Genomic DNA, 23,877 nt, shown 5'->3' on the forward strand with positions numbered 1-23,877 from the left:
CCAGGTATACTCCAGGTATGTGGGGTATATCCAGGTATACTCCAGGTATGTGGGGTATATCCAGGTATACTCCAGGTATGTGGGGTATGTTGGGTGGTAGGATTTGCTTCTGATATGTGTTGATTCTTGTTATACTAGCTAATAGAAGTGGAAAAAATGGTTTTGTTCAATAGTAAACTTGCTTGACATTCAGTTATGGAAATCTGGCAGCAATTGAAGGGCGAGTTGTATCAGTTTCTTTGTCAGACTTAAAGCCTTAGTTGTGTGGGTAAGGCTTTGACCTTAGTTGTGGGGTAGGACTTTGGGCTTTAGCTCTGAACTTTGGCCTTATTTGTGGGTAGGAAAAAAAGTTCTTCGTCACCCAGCTATTTTTACACAAGTATTACCAGTGAGCACAGCCCGTTTTCTAGAGTTGTCACAACGTGACTAAAATGATGTACTAAAAGTGCCCTAACCTAACCAAACCCAGATCCCACGAATAGAAAACGGGACATGACAAAATACGATGTGCTATTCTAGAGGTCAGGTCGGTCACCATACTGCCGTGATAGTGAGGTGGTGAGGTCACCATACTGCCGTGATAGTGAGGTGGTGAGGTCACCATACTGCCGTGATAGTGAGGTGGTGAGGTCACCATACTGCCGTGATAGTGAGGTGGTGAGGTCACCGTACTGCCGTGATAGTGAGGTGGTGAGGTCACCATACTGCCGTGATAGTGAGGTGGTGAGGTCACCGTACTGTCGTGATAGTGAGGTGGTGAGGTCACCATACTGCCGTGATAGTGAGGTGGTGAGGTCACCATACTGCCGTGATAGTGAGGTGGTGAGGTCACCATACTGCCGTGATAGTGAGGTGGTGAGGTCACCATACTGCCGTGATAGTGAGGTGGTGAGGTCACCATACTGCCGTGATATGGCAGTGAACTGACCTCACTACCTCATAGTTGAGGTGGTGAAGTCAGTTCACTTGTGTTGTTCCGTCTTGAGTACTGCTCAGTACTCACTTCCCCCTTCAGAGCAGGAGAGATTGCTGAAATAGAGGGAATACAGAGAACATATACGGCACGCATAGACGCGATAAAACACCTAAATTATTGGGATCGTCTCAAAGCTCTCCAAATGTACTCACCAGAAAGGAGACGAGAGAGATACCAAATAATATACACGTGGAAAATACTGGAGGGACAGGTCCCAAATCTACACAGTAAAATAACAACATACTGGAGTGAACGATATGGAAGAAAATGCAGAATAGAACCAGTGAAGAGCAGAGGTGCCATAGGCACAATCAGAGAACACTGTATAAACATCAGAGGTCCGCGGTTGTTCAACATTCTCCCAGCGAGCATAAGAAATATTGCCGGAACAACCGTGGACATCTTCAAGAGAAAACTGGATAGTTTTCTCCAAGGAGTGCCGGACCAACCGGGCTGTGGTGGGTATGTGGGCCTGTGGGCCGCTCCAAGCACCAGCCTGGTTGACCAAACTCTCACAAGTCAAGCCTATGACCCCGGGCCGGGCTTGGGGAGTAGAAGACCTCCCAGAACCCCATCAACCAGGTATCAAGCATTTCGAAACTACATTTAATATTAAAACATGGAACAAGACAGATGGAAATTTTGGGGGGTCAATTATACCATAAATTAGTGTCTGCGTCTTGAGAGACAGAAAGATAACATACAGCGATTGTTATCTTGCTTGATGCGTAATAAGTCAAGTATTTAACTAGTGACGAGCCGTCTATTGAGATGTGTCTCTCTCCTCTACTCACCTTAGGTTGATATATTGATGTGGAGATTACCATGGGTGTTAGGGGCCCAGCTGTTGCTGGTGGTCCTCGTGGGCCCTGCTGTTGTTAGTGGTCCTCGTGGGCCCAGCTGTTGTTGGTGGTCCTCGTGGGCCCAGCTGTTGTTGGTGGTCCTCGTGGGCCCTGCTGTTGTTGGTGGTCCTCGTGGGCCCAGCTGTTGTTGGTGGTCCTCGTGGGCCCTGCTGTTGTTGGTGGTCCTCGTGGGCCCAGCTGTTGCTGGTGGTCCTAGTGGGCCCTGCTGTTGTTGGTGGTCCTCGTGGGCCCAGCTGTTGTTGGTGGCCCTCGTGGGCCCTGCTGTTGTTGGTGGTCCTCGTGGGCCCAGCTGTTGTTGGTGGTCCTCGTGGGCCCAGCTGTTGTTGGTGGCCCTCGTGGGCCCAGCTGTTGTTGGTGGCCCTCGTGGGCCCAGCTGTTGCTGGTGGCCCTCGTGGGCCCAGCTGTTGTTGGTGGCCCTCGTGGGCCCAGCTGTTGCTGGTGGCCCTCGTGGGCCCAGCTGTGAAGCCGTATCATAATGCCAATAGGCGCAGCTCGTCGGGGAAACTTTTCTAGGACCATACAATTCATTAACACCAAAGACCTGGAATATCCAGGTTCGAATCCTGGAGTACTCTTCAGATTTAAAGCTGTTGTTGTTATAGATTCAGCTACTCGGTCAACAAGTTCCGAGTAGCACGGGCTATGGCGAGCCCGTATCAGATTTAAAAGGGGAGGGTACTTATATAGACTGAACCAGAGGGGACACAGGAATGGAGAGTGAAGTGATAGATGTAGGTAAACTGCACCCTAAGGTTAGGTTTGGGAGGGATAGAGGGGGGGGGGATGGGGGGTTGGGGGGAAGAGGGGATAGGCTCGAACTGTTTCCCAAGACAATGCAATTAGGCATTCCGCTCGTAAATAGTGTTGATATGCTATATGCATATGTGGGTGTGGCCGCTGGGGGAGGGGGGGGATGGTGTGGGCTAGAGGGGGCTAGGGGGGTGTGTGGGGGAGGCTAGGGGGGGTGTGGGGGGCTGGAGTGGGGGGAGGGATGCTGGCCCAATCGCGTCATTGCAGTGAAGACGTTCCTGGCTGTTCTTTTATGCACTTTTAAACAGGTAATAATGAGTTATTTTTGTGGAGTCTTGTGTGCCAGAGTCTCACTGGAGGTCGACCTTGAGTTACACCGTCGCGGGAAGGACTCACAGTAGCGAGGACGGTGAACCGTGAACCTGGCGAGTATCTTTGTTCACTGTAGTGGAACCATTGTTTGTGGTTCATAATTACTGGGAATTAGCACACAGAGACGGTCTGACTAGACGATTTCTTAGTGCTGAAAACCTGGGTATACCCATCCGGGTAAACCCAGGGTTCCCCCGGCACTGGTACCTGGCTTTACCTTAAATGCAACTTGTAAGTCTGAAAGTCCTGAAAATGGTACTTAAAGTAACAATTTGGTCAAATCTAGCCTTTTTTTTTTGCTGGACCACCAGAACGTTCGCTTTTTGAACTTTTAATTTTATTGTCTGGAAATATTAATGCTCAAAACTAAACTTGTACAATCTTAGTTTTAAGAACATTTAGGTAAAGTCTGATATTATCAAAAGTCAACTTTCTGGTGGTCCATCACTACATATTGGTACTTTCTGGAGGTCCATCACTACATATTGGTACTTTCTGGTGGTCCATCACTACATATTGGTACTTTCTGCTGGTCCATCACTACATATTGGTACTTTCTGGTGGTCCATCACTACATATTGGTACTTTCTGCTGGTCCATCACTGCATATTGGTACTTTCTGGAGGTCCATCACTACATATTGGTACTTTCTGGTGGTCCATCACTGCATATTGGTACTTTCTGGTGGTCCATCACTACATATTGGTACTTTCTGGTGGTCCATCACTGCATATTGGTACTTTCTGGTGGTCCATCACTACATATTGGTACTTTCTGGTGGTCCATCACTGCATATTGGTACTTTCTGGTGGTCCATCACTACATATTGGTACTTTCTGGTGGTCCATCACTGCATATTGGTACTTTCTGGTGGTCCATCACTGCATATTGGTACTCTCTGGTGGTCCATCACTGCATATTGGTACTTTCTGGTGGTCCATCACTGCATATTGGTACTTTCTGGTGGTCCATCACTACATATTGGTACTTTCTGGTGGTCCATCACTACATACTGGTACTTTCTGGTGGTCCATCACTACATATTGGTACTTTCTGGTGGTCCATCACTGCATATTGGTACTTTCTGGTGGTCCATCACTACATATTGGTACTTTCTGGTGGTCCATCACTGCATATTGGTACTTTCTGGTGGTCCATCACTACATATTGGTACTTTCTGGTGGTCCATCACTACATATTGGTACTTTCTGGTGGTCCATCACTGCATATTGGTACTTTCTGGTGGTCCATCACTACATATTGGTACTTTCTGGTGGTCCATCACTACATATTGGTACTTTCTGGTGGTCCATCACTACATACTGGCACTTTTGGCCACATAATTACCATTAACAGTGTGGTTTTAGGAGGACGGGCTGGCTAAATGACAATCACTGGCGAAATTTTCCTGATGCACATTGACTTCTTTTATCGAGATAAATGTCAGCAGTTTGTGTTGAATAGAGTTGAGGCTGGTGGCTCCCTGCTGTCAGGCAACAAGGGGACGCTCCTCCACCTCCTCCTCCTTCCTGCAGGATTTCTGCATGACCAGCAAGGAAGGCCGTAGTGAGGATACTCTTGTGTTGACGCCGCTAATGGAGTCAGGAGACGCAAGAAGCAGCGTTGAATGATTTGGCCTTAATCTAGTCCAGGACGCACCTGTTGTCGCCTCGGCCACCTGGCCGGTCACACCTAAAACACACTGTGGCTCCCCCTTCTCGTGATTCTAACCCCCCTCCTCCCTTCCTCACCACTAGCCGCTCCGTCCCTCCCCCAACTCTCCACCGAACCCCTCCCCCCCCAATATTGCCCTCCCCGACCTCTTCCCCCTCCCCCACGCGCTTGCAGCTTCCGCCATGCGCAGCTGTCCGACGCAAGATTTATTTCAGGAAAACGCTTTCTGTTGGTTTAGGTATTCAGCGGTGACCAGCCGCGTCTGTGTGGGTGTGCGGGGACTTGCTGAGAGCGGCTGAGCTCCAGCTCTTACGCCCGCCTCGGCACTTCCGCTCCAGAAGCGTATTGCTTGTGTTGTATTAAGTATTCTGTGGCTTGTGTTGCGAGTGGTGTTGCAGCTCTGTGATCAAGCTGATTTGTAATTTATCTTTCGGTGCTGGGACGAAAGTTGGCATTTTCTGGCGGGAGTATTCTGGGTACTTTTCCCAGAAGTCCCTAAATTTATTGTTCTTGTTCCTGTTCTCGGTCGAGGCTCCCTTAGGCCTCCCTTTAGGCTTCCCTTATGCCTCCCCTTAGGCCTCCCCTTAGGCCTCCCCTTAGGCCTCCCCTTCGGCCTCCCCTTAGGCCTTACCTTCGGCCTCCCCTTAGGCCTTACCTTCGGCCTCCCCTTAGGCCTCCCCTTAGGCCTCCCCTTAGGCCTCCCCTTCGGCCTCCCCTTAGGCCTTACCTTCGGCCTCCCCTTAGGCCTTACCTTCGGCCTCCCCTTAGGCCTCCCCTTAGGCCTCCCCTTAGGCCTCCCCTTCGGCCTCCCCTTAGGCCTCCCCTTAGGCCTCCCCTCATTTGTGTTTCCAGAACTTTCCTGGGTGTTTGTCGGCTTGAATTTGGCCTATTAGGTCATCCCATTTTTTTAATACTCTTGAATGTAAACAGTTACTTGGGCTTGGACGGTAGAGCGGCGGTCTCGCTTCATGCAGGTCGGCGTTCAATCCCCGACCGTCCAAGTGGTGTGGTATAGGGTGTAGGAGGTTGTTATAGCTAGAGTGTTGTGAGTACAACAGTGGCTGGTTAGGGGATGGGGGGGGGGTTATGTTCCTTCATATATTTTCTATTGTGCAGATACTTCATTTTTTTCCTTCATCTCTTTCCCATCTTTATTACCTTACACTTGATAGGATTAAATTTTAGCAACCACTTATTTGCCGCCTTATAGAATTTGTCAAAGTTATCCTGTAACTTAGTACAGTCCTCCTCTGTTTTTACATTTCTCATCAGCTTTGTGTGTGTGTGTGTGTGTGTGTGTGTGTGTGTACTAACCTAGTTGTGTTTGGGGGGGGGGAGCTTTGGCTCTTTGGTTGCACCTCTCAGCTGTCAATCAACTGCGTGTGTTTTGGGGCGGCCGGGGGGGGGGGGGGAGGGTTATGGATCAGATCAAACAAGGTATCGAGTACTCTTTTCTCATTTTCTCCTGGTGGAGCAGGCCAGCCTGGCTATATGGGAAGTGAAGATCCTCACGGCAGGCCTGCCTTCCCTGCCTCCCCTCCCTGCCTGCCTGCCTGCCTCTCTCCCTCCCTGCCTGCCTGCCTGCCTGCCTGCCTGGCTGCCTGCCTGCCTGCCTGCCTGCCTGCCTGCCTGCCTGCCTGCCTGCCTGCCTGCCTGCCTCCCTGCCTGCCTGTCTCCCTGCCTGCCTGCCTGCCTGCCTGCCTGCCTGCCTCCCTGCCTGCCTGCCTGCCTGCCTGCCTGCCTGCCTGCCTGCCTGCCTGCCTCCCTGCCTGCCTGCCTGCCTGCCTGCCTGCCTGCCTGCCTGCCTGCCTGCCTGCCTGCCTGCCTGTCTCCCTGCCTGCCTGCCTGCCTGCCTGCCTGCCTGCCTGCCTGCCTGCCTGCCTGCCTGCCTGCCTGCCTGCCTCCCTGCCTGCCTGCCTGCCTGCCTGCCCGCCCGCCTGCCTGCCTGCCTGCCTGCCTGCCTGCCTGCCTGCCTGCCTGCCTGCCTGCCTGCCTGCCTGCCTGCCTGCCTGCCTCCCTGCCTGCCTGTCTCCCTGCCTGCCTGCCTGCCTGCCTGCCTGCCTGCCTCCCTGCCTGCCTGCCTGCCTGCCTGCCTGCCTGCCTGCCTGCCTGCCTCCCTGCCTCCCTGCCTGCCTGCCTGCCTGTCTGCCTGCCTGCCTGCCTGCCTGCCTGCCTGCCTGCCTGCCTCCCTGCCTGCCTGCCTGCCTGCCTGCCTGCCTGCCTGCCTCCCTGCCTGCCTGCCTGCCTGCCTGCCTGCCTGCCTGCCTGTCTCCCTGCCTGCCTGCCTGCCTGCCTGCCTGCCTGCCTGCCTGCCTGCCTCCCTGCCTGCCTGTCTCCCTGCCTGCCTGCCTGCCTGCCTGCCTGCCTGCCTGCCTGCCTGCCTGCCTGCCTGCCTGCCTCCCTGCCTGCCTGTCTCCCTGCCTGCCTGCCTGTCTCCCTGCCTGCCTGCCTGCCTGCCTGCCTGCCTGCCTGCCTGCCTGCCTGCCTGCCTGCCTGCCTGCCTGCCTGCCTGCCTCAGAGGGAGAGTATAACAGCAGATAAAGTGTGTGAGAGAGGCGGCCAGGGAGCACATCCGGCTCGCATCGGGCCGGTAAGCCGCCTGGAATATTGAATGAGAGAGCGGCCAGGTATATAGTTTTTTATCGAGTGCGCGTTAAATACAAAGTTAAATGTTAAGCCAGTGTTGTGTTAATTGTTGGCGTGTTGCGTTGTATGCTGAGGGCGTGGGGGGGTGTTGCGTTGTGTGTTGAGGGCGTGGGGGGGGCGTGTTGCGTTGTATGCTGAGGGCGTGGGGGGGTGTTGCGTTGTGTGTTGAGGGCGTGGGGGGGGGGGGTGTTGCGTTGTGTTGAGGGCGTGGGGGGGGTGTTGCGTTGTGTGTTGAGGGCGTGGGGGGGGTGTTGCGTTGTGTTGAGGGCGTGGGGGGGTGTTGCGTTGTGTGTTGAGGGCGTGGGGGGGTGTTGCGTTGTGTGTTGAGGGCGTGGGGGGGGGTGTTGCGTTGTGTGTTGAGGGCGTGGGGGGGGTGTTGCGTTGTGTGTTGAGGGCATGGGGGGGGGGGTGTTGCGTTGAATAATCAAACGTACCTTTGACTTTAAGGATAAGAAGGTAGTATTCATTTGGTCTACTATATCCAACAATGAAGACCTCACAGAAGGACGTAGCTACGCTGGGGAATGTGCAACACCGGGCAACAAAACTCATTCGAGAGCTAAGTCATCTCCCGTATCAGGCACGGTTGAGGGCCACGGGGCTAACAATGCTAACCAGGCATGACAGGGCGGATCTCATTGTAACTTTTAAAATACTGAACAATTTGGAGGATGTTGATCCTAACAATGTCTTCAAAAGGTCAGATGTAACACAAACAAGGAGCAACCAACAGGTTCAAGCCCAACAAGCCATAGTGTAAGACTAAGAATGGGAGATACATTTTCACCCACAGGGTTATAAACTGGTGGAACCGCCTACCCGCTGAAGGCGTAAATGCCAAAACTATGTTAGGTTTTCAAATCCATCTGGATCATCTTTGGCGACTTTGTTTACAATTATTAAATAGTTAATGAGCTCCGAAGCACCAGGAGGCTGTTTATAACAATAACAACAGTTGATTGGCAAGTTTTCATGCTTGTAAAATGTTTAATAAATGGAACCAAAGCCGTCAAAGATTGAGGAAAGATGAACACGTTCGTGAGTGCTTGCGCAACTGCTTCGTGAATCTGGCCCTTGAACTTTGGTAGCGTTTAATATGTTCAGCTTTGCCCAGAGACGAATAAGAAGTTAGCTGAAGCTGGTACGACAGTTCATGGAGTACTTGAGTAAGTTGTAAATGAGTTAGTTACAAGCGGTGAGTAACTATGAGCACGATTTACAACTCCGCGTGGGATTGAGTGAACTTAAGTGTATTCAAGTGGCTGGATAGGGATGAATGGGCCACTAGCCTCTCTTCTCTCCATCTCGCTATCCTTTTCCCTCCCTCTCTCTCTCCTCCCTCCCCCTCCGGCACCTGGAGAGTATATATATATATATATATATATATATGTAGGGGAGATATAGTGAGAAAGGGAGAGATAGTGAGGGAGGGATAGTGAGGGATAGTGAGAGAGGTATGGCATGTGTAAAGGTACCCACGGAGGACAGACCGTGCTGGCCAGTCTTCCCAGAGGATAAGCGTGTGGAAGACCACCGTCTTAACAACATTTATGGCATAGTTAAGGTAGTTATGGTTAGTTATGCTCTCTACCAGCCCCTCCACACCTGCTCCACACCCCCCCCCCACTCCAAGCCCACACCCCCCCTCCATGCCACCCCCCCCCCTCCACCAGCATTAGACAATCTGGAGAAGCCTGGATCACACTTCCACGGCACCGAACTAAATTTTCCGGTGCAAAATTAAATTGCAAACTGTAGTGAATCAGTTAATTAAAGGTGATTATATATATATATATATATATATATATATATATATATATATATATATATATATATATATATATATATATATATATATATATATATATATATGCATAAGGCACAACTCTCCTAAACACGAGAGTGAAGTATACAACTTTAGAAACACTTTCCCACCAGGAGACTCGAACCCTAGCCAGCACAGAAGCCTTCCAGCAACTGGCATAACAGGTACGCCTTAACCCACTCCACCACCTGACCTGCTCAGACCCCTAAAAGAGATGGTAATTTCGGAGTATTTAACACTCCAAAGACCACCACCTCCCAAGAGCACTAGAGCAAGTGAGGGGTCATTTTTACGTTTTTTCATCTTGATGGAACTTGATGTTCCATCACGTTGATGGAACATCAGGGATGTTCAGGGACTTGATGAAAAAACGTAAAAATGACCCCTCACTTGCTCTAGTGCTCTTGGGAGGTGGTGGTCTTTGGAGTGTTAAATACTCCGAAATTACCATCTCTTTTAGGGGTCTGAGCAGGTGGTGGAGTGGGTTAAGGCGTACCTGTTATGCCAGTTGCTGGAAGGCTTCTGTGCTGGCTAGGGTTCGAGTCTCCTGGTGGGAAAGTGTTTCTAAAGTTGTATATATATATATATATATATATATATATATATATATATATATATATATATATATATATATATATATATATATATATATATAATATATATATATATATATAGATGGGTTGGTCCCATCAACTGGGATGGTCCCATTGTAGACCAAGTTGCTGCAGAGTGCCTGGGTGCTGCAAAAACACAACACGACATTGCTCGCCTCACAGCAGTAGCAGCACCACATGCAGGGGATTTCCTGTTAGCAACCCCAATGTCGGCAACTGGCACGCGTCTCACACCACACGCCCTCCGAATTGCTGTGGCCCTCCGCCTTGCTGCCCCAATCCACACCAGATATAGGTGTGTTTGCGGCGAGGTGGTGGTTGACAGGTACGGCCACCATGGCCTACTCTGCCAAAGCACAGGGGGATGGCACTCGAGGCACAGTGAAGTTAACGACATCATCAAGAGGAGCCTCACCACAGCTGGATGCCCAGCTGAAAGAGAGCCCCGTTACCTAACGCCCCGTAACTCTGATGCTCTTATTGGTCGCCCGGATGGTATCACAGTGAACCCCTGGAAGAATGGCAAGCAGTTGGTATGGGACTACACGTGCGTATCAACCCTGGCTAACACCTACATTAACCTCAGTGTTGCACAACCAGGTGGCGCTGCCACCCACAGGGAAGCAGCCAAATCCCGTAAGTATAGAGAACTGGATCACCACTACAATTTTGTCCCCATTGCTTCTGAGACACTCGGCACCTGGGGTAAAAGTGCTACCAGTTTTTTGAAGGAACTGGGTTCTAGGCTCATTGAAACAACAAGGGACCCAAGAGCTGCAAGCTTTCTTTTCCAGCGCCTCAGTGTGGCGATACAGAGGGGAAATGTGCACTGCATCCAGGGTTCCTGCCCGCCATCTGATGAGCTGGAGGAACTCGACAACCTATGATAACCATCTTTGTAACCCATATGTAACTCCTTTTTTGTAACAAAGTTCAAATAAACTAAATATATATGTGTACATACAAAAGAATGGGGGTGGTAGGAGAAGATAATATTAGTGTTCAGTGAGAAACCACAAGGTCTCCTCTGAATACTTTTTATTTTCTATATATATATATATATATATATATATATATATATATATATATATATATATATATATATATATATATATATATATATCCACATACCAACAGCGCCTCAGTGATAAAGCAAATCGAGCACCTTGACGCTGGAGGTGTAATGAATGTGGGAGCGTTCCTGTCTGCCTCTCCCTGCCTCTCCCTGCCTCTCCCTGCCCCTCCCTGTCACTCCCTGCCTCTCCCTGCCCCTCCCTGTCACTCCCTGCCTCTCCCTGCCCCTCCCTGCCTCTCCCTGCCTCTCACTCACCTCGTAACCACCTCGCTTTCCTCACATGCGGAACAAATCCGAACCGCTTGACGCCGAAGCCTAAAATCTAAATGATCTAAAAGCCATCACATCTTCCCAAGCAGTTACTGCCCCCAGGCGCCCCTGTGCCAGGTAAGTCCACCACGGGCTCACCATAGCCCGTGCTACTTGCAACTGTGTGTTCCCAGTGGCCGAATATTAAACCATAGCAAACAACTCCCCCCGAGCGAATTAATTTGTTTACGAGGAGGGCAAAAATATAAATGTTTAGACAGGCGAATGTTTGGTCTCCCAGGTTTTCCTTCCTGGGTTGACGGTTCATTGTGACTCTTCGCTTTTTGGCGCCAGATGCCGCTGCTCCAGTCCTTTTGGGGTGTTGGATTCCTTTCATGTTTTGTTTTTTAACCCTGAACGTTTTTCATGGACTAGAATCAGATAGTTTATTAGGTGGAGCGGAGAGGCGCTCAGACAAGCTGTACTGGGTTGGGTGGAGTGGAGAGGCGCTCAGACAAGCTGTACTGGGTTGGGTGGAGCGGAGAGGCGCTCAGACAAGCTGTACTGGGTTGGGCGGAGCGGAGAGGCGCTCAGACAAGCTGTACTGGGTTGGGCGGAGCGGAGAGGCGCTCAGACAAGCTGTACTGGGTTGGGTGGAGTGGAGAGGCGCTCAGACAAGCTGTACTGGGTTGGGTGGAGCGGAGAGGCGCTCAGACAAGCTGTACTGGGTTGGGTGGAGCGGAGAGGTGCTCAGACAAGCTGTACTGGGTTGGGTGGAGTGGAGAGGTGCTCAGACAAGCTGTACTGGGTTGGGTGGAGCGGAGAGGTGCTCAGACAAGCTGTACTGGGTTGGGTGGAGCGGAGAGGTGCTCAGACAAGCTGTACTGGGTTGGGTGGAGTGGAGAGGCGCTCAGACAAGCTGTACTGGGTTGGGTGGAGTGGAGAGGCGCTCAGACAAGCTGTACTGGGTTGGGTGGAGTGGAGAGGCGCTCAGACAAGCTGTACTGGGTTGGGTGGAGCGGAGAGGTGCTCAGACAAGCTGTCTGAGACAGCTTGTCTGAGCCCCAGCTTGTCAGACAAGCTGTCTAGTGGATGGAAGAAGTAGTTTCTAATGGATGGAAAAGTAGGCTTTCTGGAATTGGGTCTTTTAGCATTTTAACCATTTCCGGCACCCTGGTGCATGGCTTGCTGTTGTGGACCACGCCCTGGTGCATGGCTTGCTGTTGTGGACCACGCCCTGGTGCATGGCTTGCTGTTGTGGACCACGCCCTGGTGCATGGCTTGCTGTTGTGGACCACGCCCTGGTGCATGGCTTGCTGTTGTGGACCACGCCCTGGTCGGCTATAGCTGAATGGACGCCTTAGCGGCTGCTGAATGCATGTTTACAACAGCCCCCGTGTCGCAGTGGTAATTCACTCGCCCAACGCTTCGTGAGCGATTTGGCCTGGGTTCGTATCCTGGCCGGGGGAGGATTGACTGGGCGCCTATCCTTAACTGTATAGCCTCTGTTCACTCAGCAGTAAATGGGTACCTGGATGTTAAACGTCGTATTCCGGGGACAATTAGGATTAAGGACCTGCCCGAACCGCTTGTGCGTGTTAGTGGCTGGACAAGAAAGTAGCAAATACAACAAATTGTATTTATGTATATATACATTAATACAAAAATCTTGTCTGGTGTTTATAGTTTCGTTCCACTTCCTTGTAGTAGAGCGACGGTCTCGCCTCATGCAGGTCGGGGTTCAATCCCCGACCGTCCACAAGTGGTTGGGCACCATTCCTTTCCCCCCGTCCCATCCCAAATCCTTATCCTGACCTTATCCTGGCGTCGGTAGTTAAAGTGTGTTGTTTGTCTTGGTAGTATAATGTTCCAGCTCTGGTTTTCTTACAAGATGTGTAATTGTTGTTTTTGTCTTGGAACAAACGCTGACATTTTCTTCACCCCCCCCCCACACTCTGCCCCCCCTCTCCGCCCCCCCTCCGCCCCCCACCCCCATCCGTCACCTCCCCCCCCCCACCCCCATCCGTCACCTCCCCCCCACCCAAGTGTGAATGTGTGGTGCGAGGCGGGAAGGTTAAAGTGTACCATAGAGTTAATAGGCATAAAGAAAACGGCAGACGGCCTAGTGGCTAAGAGAAATAGGTGTAAGAGACAGAGAGAGAAAAGAGGGACCTCAAGAGGCTGAGTCCAACTCTCTTGGAGAGAGTCGATCCCATGATGATTTCTTTAGTTCGATACTTTCTCATGGCTGTCATTTTGGTAAACGGCAGGGCGGGGCCAAGCCGGGGCGGGGCGGGGCCAAGCCGGGGCGGGGCGGGGCCAAGCCGGAGTGGGGCCAAGCTGGGGCGGGGCCAAGCTGGGGCGGGGCCAAGCCAGGGCAGGGCGGGGCGAAGCCAGGGCGGGGCGAGGCGGGACCAAGTCAGGGCGGGGCGGGGCGAGGCGGGACCAAGCCAGGGCGGGGCGGGGCCAAGCCGGGGCGGGGCGGGGGAGCGTCATCTGCGGTGTTCTGACCTCTGGAGAACACACCCGGAAGTTGTTATCGGTGCGTGTTGTGTGTGTTAGTGCTGAGTGTGCCGTCAGTGGTGGCGGGGTAGGTCAGGTTGGCCCACACTCCGCGCCACGAGTGTGTGGCCTCCCCTCACCACTCCCACACCTGTATGAGGCCTCCCCTCACCACTCCCACACCTGTATGAGGCCTCCCCTCACCACTCCCACACCTGTATGAGGCCTCCCCTCACCACTCCCACACCTGTATGAGGCCTCCCCTCACCACTCCCACACCTGTATGAGGCCTCCCCTCACCACTCCCACACCTGTATGAGGCCTCCCCCTCACCACTCCCACACCTGTATGAGGCCTCCCCTCACCACTCCCACACCTGTATGAGGCCTCCCCTCACCACTCCCACACCTGTATGAGGCCTCCCCTCACCACTCCCACACCTGTATGAGGGCTCCCCTCACCACTCCCACACCTGTATGAGGGCTCCCCTCACCACTCCCACACCTGTATGAGGCCTCCCCTCACCACTCCCACACCTGTATGAGGGCTGCCCTCACCACTCCCACACCTGTATGAGGGCTCCCCTCACCACTCCCACACCTGTATGAGGGCTCCCCCTCACCACTCCCACACCTGTATGAGGGCTCCCCCTCACCACTCCCACACCTGTATGAGGCCTCCCCTCACCACTCCCACACCTGTATGAGGCCTCCCCTCACCACTCCCTCACCTGTATGAGGGCTCCCCCTCACCACTCCCACACCTGTATGAGGGCTCCCCCTCACCACTCCCACACCTGTATGAGGGCTCCCCTCACTACTCCCACACCTGTATGAGCAGTATGAGGCCTCCTCTCACCACTCCCACACCTGTATGAGCAGTATGAGGCCTCCTCTCATCACTCCCACACCTGTATGAGGAGTATGAGGCCTCCTCTCACTACTCCCACACCTGTATGAGGAGTATGAGGCCTCCTCTCACCACTCCCACACCTGTATGAGGAGTATGAGGCCTCCCCACACCTGTATGAGCAGTATGAGGCCTCCTCTCATCACTCCCACACCTGTATGAGGAGTATGAGGCCTCCCCACACCTGTATGAGGAGTATGAGGCCTCCCCACACCTGTATGAGGAGTATGAGGCCTCCCTCACTACAGAATACAAAGTAGCACATTATAACTAAAGTTTTATATTCAGAGTGGAGTGTCCTCATAAAATGTTCACTCGCGACTGGCTGAACAAGATAACTAATGGTTGTTCACTGTGAAAGGTGTCGTTAGCTCTGAACAACTCATGAGGGGGGGTAGGGGGGAGGGAGGGGGAGTTGTAGACCAACAAGTGTGTTGTATTGTATGTTATGACGTCACAATTTTGTTGTTGTATTTCATGGAGATCTGAACTACTGCAGTCTAGGCACCCAGTGTCGTTACTGTATTCTACAGTGGTGTGAGGGGTGGGTGGGGGGCGTGATAGCAGGGGGGTGAGATAGCAGGGTGTGCGTGTGTGGGGGAGATAGCAGTGTGTGTGTGTGTGAGGGGGGGGTGAGATAGCAGGGTGTGTGTGTGTGAGGGGGTGAGATAGCAGGGTGTGTGTGTGGGGGGGGGATAGCAGGGTGTGTGTGTGTGAGGGGGGTGAGATAGCAGGGAGGGTGAGATAGCAGGGGGGTGAGATAGCAGGGTGTGTGTGTGAGGGGGTGAGATAGCAGGGTGTATGTGTGTGAGGGGGAGTGAGATAGCAGGGTGTGTGTGTGTGGGGGGGGGGTGAGATAGCAGGGTGTGTGAGTGTGAGGGGGGTGAGATAGCAGGGTGTGTGTGTGAGGGGGTGAGATAGCAGGGTGTGTGTGTGTGAGGGGGTGAGATAGCAGGGGGGTGAGATAGCAGGGTGTGTGAGATAGCAGGGTGTGTGTGTGAGGGGGGTGAGATAGTAGGGGTGTGTGTGTGAGGGGGGTGAGATAGCAGGGGTGTGTGTGAGGGGGGGGTGAGATAGCAGGGGGTGTGAGGGGGGGGGGCCGTGATAGCGAGGGGGTGTGAGGGGGGGGGGTGAGATAGCAGGGGGTGTGAGCGGGGGGGGGGGGGGTGAGATAGCAGGGGGTGTGAGGGGGGGGGTGAGATAGCAGGGGGTGTGAGGGGGGGGGTGAGATAGCAGGGGGTGTGAGCGGGGGGGGGGGTGAGATAGCAGGGGGTGTGAGCGGGGGTGTGAGGGGGGGGTGAGATAGCAGGGGGTGTGAGGGGGGGGTGAGATAGCAGGGGGGGTGAGATAGCAGGGGGTGTGAGGGGGGGGTGAGATAGCAGGGGGTGTGAGGGGGGGGTGAGATAGCAGGGGGTGTGAGGGGGGGGTGAGATAGCAGGGTGTGTGTGTGTGAGGGGGGTGAGATAGCAGGGTGTGTGAGTGTGAGGGGGGGGGTGAGATAGCAGGGTGTGTGAGTGTGAGGGGGGTGAGATAGCAGGGTGTGTGTGTGTGAGGGGGGTGAGATAGCAGGGTGTGTGAGTGTGAGGGGGGGTGAGATAGCAGGGTGTGTGAGTGTGAGGGGGGTGAGATAGCAGGGTGTGTGTGTGTGAGGGGGGTGAGATAGCAGGGGGTGAGATAGCAGGGGGGTGAGATAGCAGGGTGTGTGAGATAGCAGGGTGTGTGTGTGAGGGGGTGAGATAGCAGGGAGGTGAGATAGTAGGGGTGTGTGTGTGAGGGGGGTGAGATAGCAGGGGGTGTGAGCGGGGGGGGGTGAGATAGCAGGGGGTGTGAGGGGGGGCCGTGATAGCGAGGGGGTGGAGTCCGTCGAGTGAAGACCTGCCTCCCCTCCCTGAGGTTAATATATGCAAGACACAGACCAAACCGTTGTTAATGCTGGCCCACACTATTATCTTGGTGGGCAGGGGTCGCGCCCCCGCCCCCCTCCCCCCTTCCCCCCCCCCCTCCTGGAGGGTGGGTTGGGCAGCGCTATGCAACAAGCACACACGGATAGTTTATTTGTCCAGCGTTCTGGTGTTGAGTTTTCCTCTGATGTAACTTCTCGAATTTAGGATTACTGGGGCATTGGGACGACTTGGGTTAAGGTACGGGGTCGTTCTCACAGGATTACTGGGGCATTGAGACGACTTGAGTTGTCAAGGTCGTACTCACAGGTCGTACTCACAGGTCGTACTCACAGGATTACTGGGACCAGAGTACCTCTGCTGGACCTTCCAGCAGATGTCCATTTAGAGATATCCACAACGCTTGAACGAAAAGATTAGTTATATATATATCCAATTAAAACCCCCCAAGATGATATCATGTAGAGATAAGAAGGAGAAGTTAGTATTGAGATAAACAGATAAATCATTAGCGGAATACGTTACGTAGCAGTAAAATAGGTACCTGGGTGTTAGTCAGCTGTCACGGGCTGCTTCGTGGGGGTGGAGGCCTGGTCGAGGACCGGGCCGCGGGGACACTAAAGCCCCGAAATCATCTCAAGATAACCTCAAGAATACATGAAGGTATGTTGTTTAAGATGAGGGTCGTAGAGCAGGTCTTACGATTGAGTACAAACGTTTGTTTTCCGTTTATCCAATGAAAAACAGATTTGCATTTTCTACAGAATCACAAGACTCTGATGTACTTGTGAGAAGAGCCTCGGGGCAGGATGCTGGCTCGAGTAAGACCTTCTCATACATTACCTGTGAACAATTAACTTGTTGGTGCAGCTGGTGTTGTGCTATAACCGACTCCTGATTTGTGTTCATTTTCCAGTCCCCCATTTTGGTCAAGGCAGATAGTTACCGTCACTATTAATACGGAAATGTACATGTTGTTTAAGATTCGCTACTTGGAACAAAAAGTTCCAAGTAGCACGGGCTATGGCGAGCCCGTAGTGGACTTACCTGCCACAGGAGCGGGGCTGTGTGTGTCGTGTGTCTGGATTGGTCCGGTGTTAGGCTTAAGACCCATTAACAATGTGAGGGGTAATTCAGGCCACCACAACAGCCTAATAACCAACTAGCAAAGTATACATTAGTGATGACCGACTCACTCGTCCGAAAGGGCAGAAACATCGACGTTTCGGTCTGTCCTGGACAATAACGACTTGATAATGGTCTTTTCGTCACTTTCTGATATGTGGTTTGGTTATATATATATATATATATATATATATATATATATATATATATATATATATATATATATATATATATATATATATATATATATATATATATATATATATATTGTGACGATAATCTCCTTCAAGAGATTGAGCCTGCTCTTCCCTCCAAAATACGTCGATACATACATCTATATAAAACTAGTATGGATGAAATATCCAACAACGACAACAACACCAAGTTTTGCCAGAAGCGCAAAACGTATGCAGCCAGGAACACCTGCTTCACCTCGAACCACCAAACTACCTGTCTTGTCGCCTGCTCATCGCTGATTGGCTGCGAGTCCAGTTGCAACTGCACTCCACCCACCACACTACTTGATGTCTGGGGCCACACGACCACCAGATCTCAGAATATCCAGTGCTTTCATCAGGTTAACACGTCTCGTTGGTAGACTAAGCTGTGGCTTACGTGTACTAAGAGAGGTGATAGCTTAAAGCCAATATTCCTGCACCTCTTATTTGATTGTATATTGTTCACTTGATATTACTCACTTGTCTTAACGTAACTTTTCATTTTGTCATTATTATTATTATTATTATTTTGATTGATTGATTTTATTATACGAATTTGTATGTCCATTTTATTCATGTTTTGCTTTTCTAACGTAATTAAAATTTCATTGTTAAATTTACTTGTGTTTTGTGTGTCTTCTCATTACCTTACCACAGACGAAGTTCCAGATTTTCTATTTTTTGTTTCTATATGTGACGAGGCCATACCCCTAGCTTTTGAACAGCCGAACACCAACGCGTTACCGTCACAATATATACATATATACACACCTTTCAATGTGTATTATATATTCAGTGTATATTGGCTGTCCGGTTATTATCTCACCTAAGGTGCCCCAACGTCAAGAAACTGTCGTACTAAAGTGCCCTTATCCTAACCTACCAGAGGACCCAAAACAGAAAACGGAACAGTGTGTCACCTTTCATAAGCCACAACCATTTTCTAGTACGACGATTTTTTAATATGAGGTCGAGTTGGTCATTCACCTGTAATGACTCTTAATTCATAATACATTCAAGAAATATTGCCGGAACAACCGTGGACATCTTCAAGAGGAAACTAGATTTATTCCTCCAAGGAGTGCCGGACCAACCGGGCTGTGGTGGGTATGTGGGCCCGCTCCAAGCAACAGCCTGTTGGACCAAGTTGCCACAAGTCGAGCCTGGCCTCGGGCCGGGTTCGGGTCGTACAAGAACTCTGGAGACCGTCTTCAGGTATGCTCCAGGTAGCTGCCGACCTCCGGCTTGATGGGAGGTTCATCCAGGCTGTACAACGTTGACACGCTGGTGTACAGCACGGCTTTCTCAGCCCAGTTGTGCACTGACGGAGTTACTGAAGGTGGAGAGGTCACATCAACCAGGTATCAACCAGGTATCAACCAGGTATCAACACCGGCGCTCTAACTTGACACTCTTGCTTCATCCCCATCACCACGACGCACAGCACCAGCCTCTAACTTTATAGAAATAATACTTGTATACAGATAATAATATATCGTATAATAATATATATATATATGTATATATGTATATACATACATACATAATATATCTATACAAGAAATAATACTTGTATAACCTGGCCTGGTTAAACCTATTTAACCTGGTGATTGAACACCTGGCCAGGTTAAACCTATTTAACCTGGTGATTGTACACCTGGCCAGGTTAAACCTATTTAACCTGGTGATTGAACACCTGGCCAGGTTAAACCTATTTAACCTGGTGATTAAACACCTGGCCAGGGTTAACCTCAGGGCCAGGTTAAACACCTGGCTGAACCACACCGAGAGGGCACTAAAGACAATGCAAGACGATTGATTTTCCGCGATTCAATAGTCTGCTGTTTATGCAAGCACTTGCAAACTCCTTCTGAAACATAGACAACAAGCACCCCCATAGCAGCAGCCATCATAAGTAACCTGCTCGTTGCACAGAATAAAGGGCTTAGAATATATTGCATATGGATACCATCTCCCACAAATGCAACTCAACATGATGACACAGACATTGCAAGCAAGTTAGTATGCAACTAGGGTGACGCTGGCTGTGCCCTGGGTATCCCCATCGCTGTTGCTAAGACAGCGATGGGGGAACCTGCCACCTACCTGTGGCAGATTCCTTATATGCTTTTTCAGATGGGGACTCCATGAATCTACCTGTGACAGGTTCCTTATATGCTTTTTCAGATGGGGACTCCATGATGAGGCGGCATACTCTTAAGACTGGCCTCACGTAGGCAGTGTAAAGCGCCCTAAATGCCTCCTTACTTAGGTTTCCGAATTGCTCCAAATATATAAATATGACAGGAGAAAACCCCGTATCTAAGGCATGAAAGCTCGGGTATTAAGAATTACGATTTGTTTAGATCTGATACAAATTTATATATGTGAGTCTAATATGAGAGTAATGCACTTTGAGGCGATAAGAGGACAAGGAGCTGCAGTATGAGGGCAGAGGAGGAATGGTGCCCTCTCCTCAACCCCTTGGACCCTCGGGGATCGAACGCCGAACCTGCAAGAAGTGAGGTCGTCACTGTACCGACCAGTCCTAAGTGGATGGGGGGGGGGGGTAGTGCGACGATAGTAATTGCTAGGACCAGGTTGGGGTTACCGTTACCTGTGGCAGGTGGCTACCGTTACCTGTGGCAGGTGGCTACCGTTACCTGTGGCAGGTGGCTACCGTTACCTGTGGCAGGTGGCTACCGTTACCTGTGGCAGGTGGCTACCGTTACCTGTGGCAGGTGGCTACCGTTACCTGTGGCAGGTGGCTACCGTTACCTGTGGCAGGTGGCTACCGTTACCTGTGGCAGGTGGCTACCGTTACCTGTGGCAGGTGGCTACCGTTACCTGTGGCAGGTGGCTACCGTTACCTGTGGCAGGTGGTTACCGTTACCTGTGGCAGGTGGTTACCGTTACCTGTGGCAGGTGGCTACCGTTACCTGTGGCAGGTGGCTACCGTTACCTGTGGCAGGTGGCTACCGTTACCTGTGGCAGGTGGTTACCGTTACCTGTGGCAGGTGGCTACCGTTACCTGTGGCAGGTGGCTACCGTTACCTGTGGCAGGTGGCTACCGTTACCTGTGGCAAGTGGCTACCGTTACCTGTGGCAGGTGGTTACCGTTACCTGTGGCAGGTGGTTACCGTTACCTGTGGCAAGTGGCTACCGTTACCTGTGGCAGGTGGCTACCGTTACCTATGGCAGGTGGCTACCGTTACCTGTGGCAGGTGGTTACCGTTACCTGTGGCAGGTGGCTACCGTTACCTGTGGCAGGTGGCTACCGTTACCTGTGGCAGGTGGTTACCGTTACCTGTGGCAGGTGGTTACCGTTACCTGTGGCAGGTGGTTACCGTTACCTGTGGCAGGTGGCTACCGTTACCTGTGGCAGGTGGCTACCGTTACCTGTGGCAGGTGGCTACCGTTACCTGTGGCAGGTGGCTACAGGTGACGGATCTCCCACTCCTGAACACTCCAGGTGCAAACTGTGTGAGCAGGAACTCCGGCATGATCTCCTGCACTACATTATTGAAGGCCCGGTCATTACAACCTTTAGATCCGCCGGTATCAGGTATCTGGAGATGTGGATTTATTTTATCCACTTAGTGTGGTGGAGGGATATCCTCATGATGCAGCCCAAGTTTGTCTGTGTACGTAAAGTCATTATGGGGGTCCTGGGGGTCCGCCATGTTCCCCTTACCCTTCTACCCCCAGAAAGTTCCTTCCTGGGGCTCCGCGATGTTTCCCTCCCCCTTCTACCGCCAGAAAGTTCCTTCCTGGGGGTCCGCCATGTTTCCCTCCCCCTTCTACCCCCAGAAAGTTCCTTCCTGGGGCTCCGCGATGTTTCCCTCCCCCTTCTACCCCCAGAAAGTTCCTTCCTGGGAGTCCGCGATGTTTCTCTCCCCTTCTACCCCCAGAAAGTTCCTTCTTGAGGGTCCGCCATGTTTCCCTCCCCCTTCTACCCCCAGAAAGTTCCTTCCTGGGGGTCCGCCATGTTTCCCTCCCCCTTCTACCCCCAGAAAGTTCCTTCCTGGGGGTCCCCCATGTTTCTCTCCCCCTTCTACCCCCAGAAAGTTCCTTCCTGGGGGTCCGCCATGTTCCCCTTCCCCTTCTACCCCCAGAAAGTTCCTTCCTGGGGGTCCGCCATGTTTCCCTCCCCCTTCTACCCCCAGAAAGTTCCTTCCTGGGGGTCCCCCATGTTTCTCTCCCCCTTCTACCCCCAGAAAGTTCCTTCCTGGGGGTCCGCCATGTTCCCCTTCCCCCTCAACCCCTAGAGGGTTCCCTCCTGGGGTCTGGGGGGATATGAGGCAAGACTAAGACTGTCTCCAAGTGTGCCTTACATCCCATCTTTGCTTCTTCTTGGAGTCTTGAGTAAGTCACTGATTATAGGATGTCTCAGTTGAACTCCAGCTCTTGGGCTCTATCCATCTTCCCAGATTTTGAGCTACTTTCATTGTTCTTTAATTTCAAAGTGTTACATTCGTGGCGTTGAATTATTCATATCCTGCACTAAAGCTGAAGGAAATCTGGCCCACTTTGCAAGCCAGAGATGCTGGGACGATGACGACAAAAAGTGGACTTGTGTGAGCCAAACTGTTGCCTTCCACAGGGTGGTTGAGTCAGTTAATCCTTACACTCATTTAACATCTTCTAACATACATTCCGCTGTTGCAATTGAATGTAGTGTGGTCATGAGGCCGCTGGAATTTTCCCTTACACCGCCGGTGTTAAACTTCGGGAGGATTGACTGGGAAGCATTCCCCGACTGTTCTCTCTCTCTCTCCCCTGTTGGCCCAGCAGGAATCAAGGAACTGGGAGTAAAACCGATTAATGGGTGGTGTTCTAGGGGGGGAGGACTATTGGGAGCCGGTCGGCCGAGCGGACAGCACGCTGGACTTGTGATCCTGTGGTCCTGGGTTCGATGCCAGGCGCCGGCGAGAAACAATGGGCAGAGTTTCTTTCACCCTATGCCCCCTGTTACCTAGCAGTAAAATAGGTACCTGGGTGTTAGTCAGCTGTCACGGGCTGCTTCCTGGGGGTGGAGGCCTGGTCGAGGACCGGGTCGCGGGGACACTAAAAAGCCCCGAAATCATCTCAAGATAACCTCAAGATAAGATAACTAGCAGGGGGTTTACCATGAAGGGAAGAGGGGAAGGCTCCCTCTCTCAGCCTGCTCCAATAGCCACCTGTGGAGGCGCGTGTTTATACCTGATCACACAGCCAGGTATTTGGCCACACAAATGAACTGCCCGGCCACGTGTCTTTGTTTACAGAAAGTTTGTTTACATAAATTAAGAGGTGGTGATTGTGGTTAAACCCCCCCCCCCTCCCCCTGGAGGTCTGGGGACCTGGAGCTGGAGCGTTGACGAGGGGGTGTTTTCCCCCCTCCTCTCCTCCCCCTCTTTCCTCGCCTGTCTTCCTACCCCTCCCCCCTCCCCCTCCCCCACCTGGTCTGACCCCGAAATCTAATCCAACCCCCCTCCCCTTCCCCGATATCAACTTTTTTTTTTTTGGGGGGGGGGGAGTAAAGAGGAAGGAGAAGCAAAGGTGAAGGAAAGTTTGGAAGTGGGAAATACAGTGAGAGGTATGAAAGCTGGCGGGCTGTCCGCCTTGCTGACACCAGGCGGGCTGTCCGCCTTGCTGACACCAGGCGGGCTGTCCGCCTTGCTGACACCAGGCGGGCTGTCCGCCTTGCTGACACCAGGCGGGCTGTCCGCCTTGCTGACACCAGGCGGGCTGTCCGCCTTGCTGACACCAGGCGGGCTGTCCGCCTTGCTGACACCAGGCGGGCTGTCCGCCTTGCTGACACCAGGCGGGCTGTCCGCCTTGCTGACACCAGGCGGGCTGTCCGCCTTGCTGACACCAGGCGGGCTGTCCGCCTTGCTGACACCAGGCGGGCTGTCCGCCTTGCTGACACCATGTGTGGGTGTTGGTAGCTAAGCTAAGCTGGCTCCCTCTTGGGAGCCTATACCGTTGATAGGTTAAGTAATAATTGTAAATAAGAAGCAATAAGATGCTTATCTTAACATACTAAGAAGGTTAGGTGAGGTCGGTGTTTTCTATGAAGCTTTTCAAGGTAAACTAAAATATTCACAATCAATTAGTATGTCACATATGCACTTCTTAAATAAGCCAATATTGACTATAAGCAAGTGCGAGAACGGTTGCCCTCTTGTCAGGGAGC

At 51.9% G+C, this 23,877-nt stretch overlaps 2 protein-coding genes across 3 annotated transcripts in view; one reads left to right on the plus strand and one right to left on the minus strand.

Moving 5' to 3' along the window:
* LOC138354341 (zonadhesin-like) overlaps window positions 1–19,899 on the minus strand; it is a 30,890-nt gene extending 10,991 nt beyond the window's left edge. Inside the window, exon 1 of the mRNA XM_069308500.1 lies at window positions 19,806–19,899. Coding sequence (XP_069164601.1) covers window positions 19,806–19,899 — 94 coding nt within the window. The remainder of the gene's footprint in view (window positions 1–19,805) is intronic.
* LOC123766495 (ras association domain-containing protein 10) overlaps window positions 1–23,877 on the plus strand; it is a 266,095-nt gene that overhangs the window by 92,615 nt on the left and 149,603 nt on the right. The gene's annotated exons all lie outside the window — the stretch shown is intronic.

The sequence above is a fragment of the Procambarus clarkii genome, chromosome 62 (genome assembly GCF_040958095.1).
Source record: "Procambarus clarkii isolate CNS0578487 chromosome 62, FALCON_Pclarkii_2.0, whole genome shotgun sequence".
In the NCBI taxonomy this organism is placed as follows: Eukaryota; Metazoa; Arthropoda; class Malacostraca; order Decapoda; family Cambaridae; genus Procambarus; species Procambarus clarkii.